Here is a 2,606-nt window from a genome sequence, read left to right on the forward strand (position 1 = left end):
ACCCCTGACATTCTGTGATTCTGTGAGTTTTCTGCAACGGAAATTGCCTGAGGAGATAGTGTTATGAATATGAATAAAACTACCCCTTCATTAGCAGCATTCCCAGTTTTCCAACCAGTTTGACTATTTTTCTTGGTGTCACTGAAGTGAACAAACTCCTGAAATTATTGTTGCTGCAGCACTTAATCTGCTAATGTCATCACTGCCTTGCTGTTGTCTCTTGCATGGCTTGATGGTATCTCCAAAGATCATTAAGATCACCTGCTACCAAGCTAGCCCATTTGTATTTTACCTGGTGCCTAGAGGAGATGGACTTTGGTTAGCATCTCCCAGGTCTCACTGGGCAGTGCTCCTCTGCTTTTGTGGTCTTCTTATCAGACATTTTCATATTGGCCTTTCTTTGAATCAGGTTTGACTTCATTTCTTCAACATCTGTCTGTCTGTCTGTCTATCTATCTATCTATCTATCTATCATCTCATCACATGAATAACCTAAAGTTTCATTGAAGGAGTGGGTGAGAAGGCAGAAAAGCAATGCATAACTGAAGGCAAAGCCTGGGAGTTTGAAGTCTTGGACTCCAAGGGTCTTGGAAGCAATCTGATAAATGTTTTGTTTTGCAAGTGTAGCTTGACTGTGGACAGCTAAAGTGGACTCTTGTGCTTCTGTCCCCCAGCAGCTTGGTGTGCTCACCATAGCTGGCAGAAGCCTAGTTTATTGCTCCAATGTACTCCATTCTCATGGTCTAAATGTATTTTATACAAATATTTTATACAAATATCTTGCCTTACACTTATTGGTAAGAGTCATTATCTATGAAATTATGCTATTTCCCATAGATACAGATATCTGAAAAATAAAGATAGCCATTGAATATACTCTGTATATCAATTTGAAAAAGAAAGGAAAAGACGATGAGACAGCCCTTGTCTAGAGGCAGCAAGTTAGCCATTTAAACACTTGCAAAAAAATGTCAGAGCCTTCAATCTGCTGCTACTTCCTGTAGATCTGCTTATCATCATGACTCAAAACATATTTTTGCAGAGTCCCACTGTTATTTTAGATAGCCTGCAGGACATTTTTCATGCAATAGCAGTCCAAGGCAAAACAATTTCACTTCAGGTTTTCAATGGCAACGAGATTATATTAATGGATCTCATTAACTGGATCTCATGGAACAATGACACCATTGGGGTGAAGAACAACATAATGACCTTTGAGGAACAAGGAGAAGAGTCACCCACCAGTCTTTAAAGCAAATATTAGGTCATCAAACTCCTGTGATTCTTCATCAGCAACCAATGAGCCAGTACTAAATCCTCCAGAAGGGTGGAAAACATTGCCATTTTGCGGACTCTGCTTAAAGGCAGCACTAGCTTGACCTGCAGGCTGCAAGGATGCCCTCTCCCAGTCTGCAGGCATCTGCAAAGTTTAAAAAGACACAGAAATTCAGTAAACATCAAAACCCTAGTGTAGAAACTGTAATGTATGACCATACTAACTATGACCATACTAAGTAAACTGTGGCTTTTAAAAAAAAATTAAAAAAGAGGTATGTATCTCTCTATGTAACTTGACTACAGGTCATTTAACCTTGTGTTTATTATGCCTGTGCTAGCTTTCTCAAAGAGTTGAAAAAGTATTGCTATTTCTGAATGCTGGGCCCTGGTTTGGAGCACTTTAGAGTAAACAACTGAAAAGTTCCAGCTCACTTCTACCTTACCACTGCCTGTCCTCTGCTGGGCCCCGCTTCTCCCCTCTGTAGCCACTAATCATCATTACTGTTCATTATATGACCTGCAGTTGGCAAACCACTGGTTCCTTTGTGTACCAAAACATTTTTTTTAAAGTAATTTACCAGTCTTTGAAGGTTCTATTAGTGGTACACAGCCCAAGAGCTTAGTTATCAACTTCATTGTAGTTCATCTGCCACTTCAGTTTAAGGTAGAGATGCACAAAAAAATTAGAATTTCATTTCACGAGAAAATGTATCTCCTCCTTAAATGTGGTGGAAAGCCAAAATACTGAATTCTAAAAAATACATACTTTAGGATAATAAAAATATATTTTCTTGGTTTATTGCTCATCCACTGTTTCAGAGCTCAGAAATGCTTGCCATGTAGAGCTGAGATGCTATGCATTCCACAGCTGAGGAGCCAGGCATCATCTTAAGTGAGACGATGACAAGTTGAATAAACTTAGTGGGCTGCCAGGAGGCAGCTGAGGAGCTTCAAAATCCAGACAAACCTACAGTCAAGCAGGTAGAGAAATAGGAAAAACAGCTGCCAGGTAAGCAGCTTGGTTTCCACAAAAAAATATTGCTAGAACTGACATGTCCCCTTGAAAGATTTCAACTCCATTAAATATGTGTTTTTCCTGGAAAAACTGTTTAGCTGGAAACTTTTCAACTACCTCTATCAACTTGCACATGTACACAGCAGCAAAAATCACCTTGGTTTACTAAAGGTTGTCAAAAGTGATACTAGCAACATTCCAGTTCCAGCAACAAAGATCTTGAAAATCATTTCCCTCAAAATCTCCTCTCCTCTCCTCTCCTCACCTCTCCTCTCCTCTCCTCTCCTCTCCTCTCCTCTCCTCTCCTCTCCTC

At 39.9% G+C, this 2,606-nt stretch overlaps 1 protein-coding gene across 1 annotated transcript in view; it reads right to left on the reverse strand.

Moving 5' to 3' along the window:
• Positions 1-1,242: 1,242 nt before the first annotated feature.
• Positions 1,243-2,606, reverse strand: part of LOC104276854 (G-protein coupled receptor 98-like) — a gene marked incomplete at both ends in the record, with an annotated part of 71,443 nt that continues 70,079 nt past the window's right edge. The window contains one exon of the mRNA XM_009873308.1: positions 1,243-1,420. Coding sequence (XP_009871610.1) covers positions 1,243-1,420 — 178 coding nt within the window. The remainder of the gene's footprint in view (positions 1,421-2,606) is intronic.

This window comes from Apaloderma vittatum, unplaced genomic scaffold (genome assembly GCF_000703405.1).
Source record: "Apaloderma vittatum isolate BGI_N311 unplaced genomic scaffold, ASM70340v1 scaffold3477, whole genome shotgun sequence".
Classification (NCBI taxonomy): Eukaryota; Metazoa; Chordata; class Aves; order Trogoniformes; family Trogonidae; genus Apaloderma; species Apaloderma vittatum.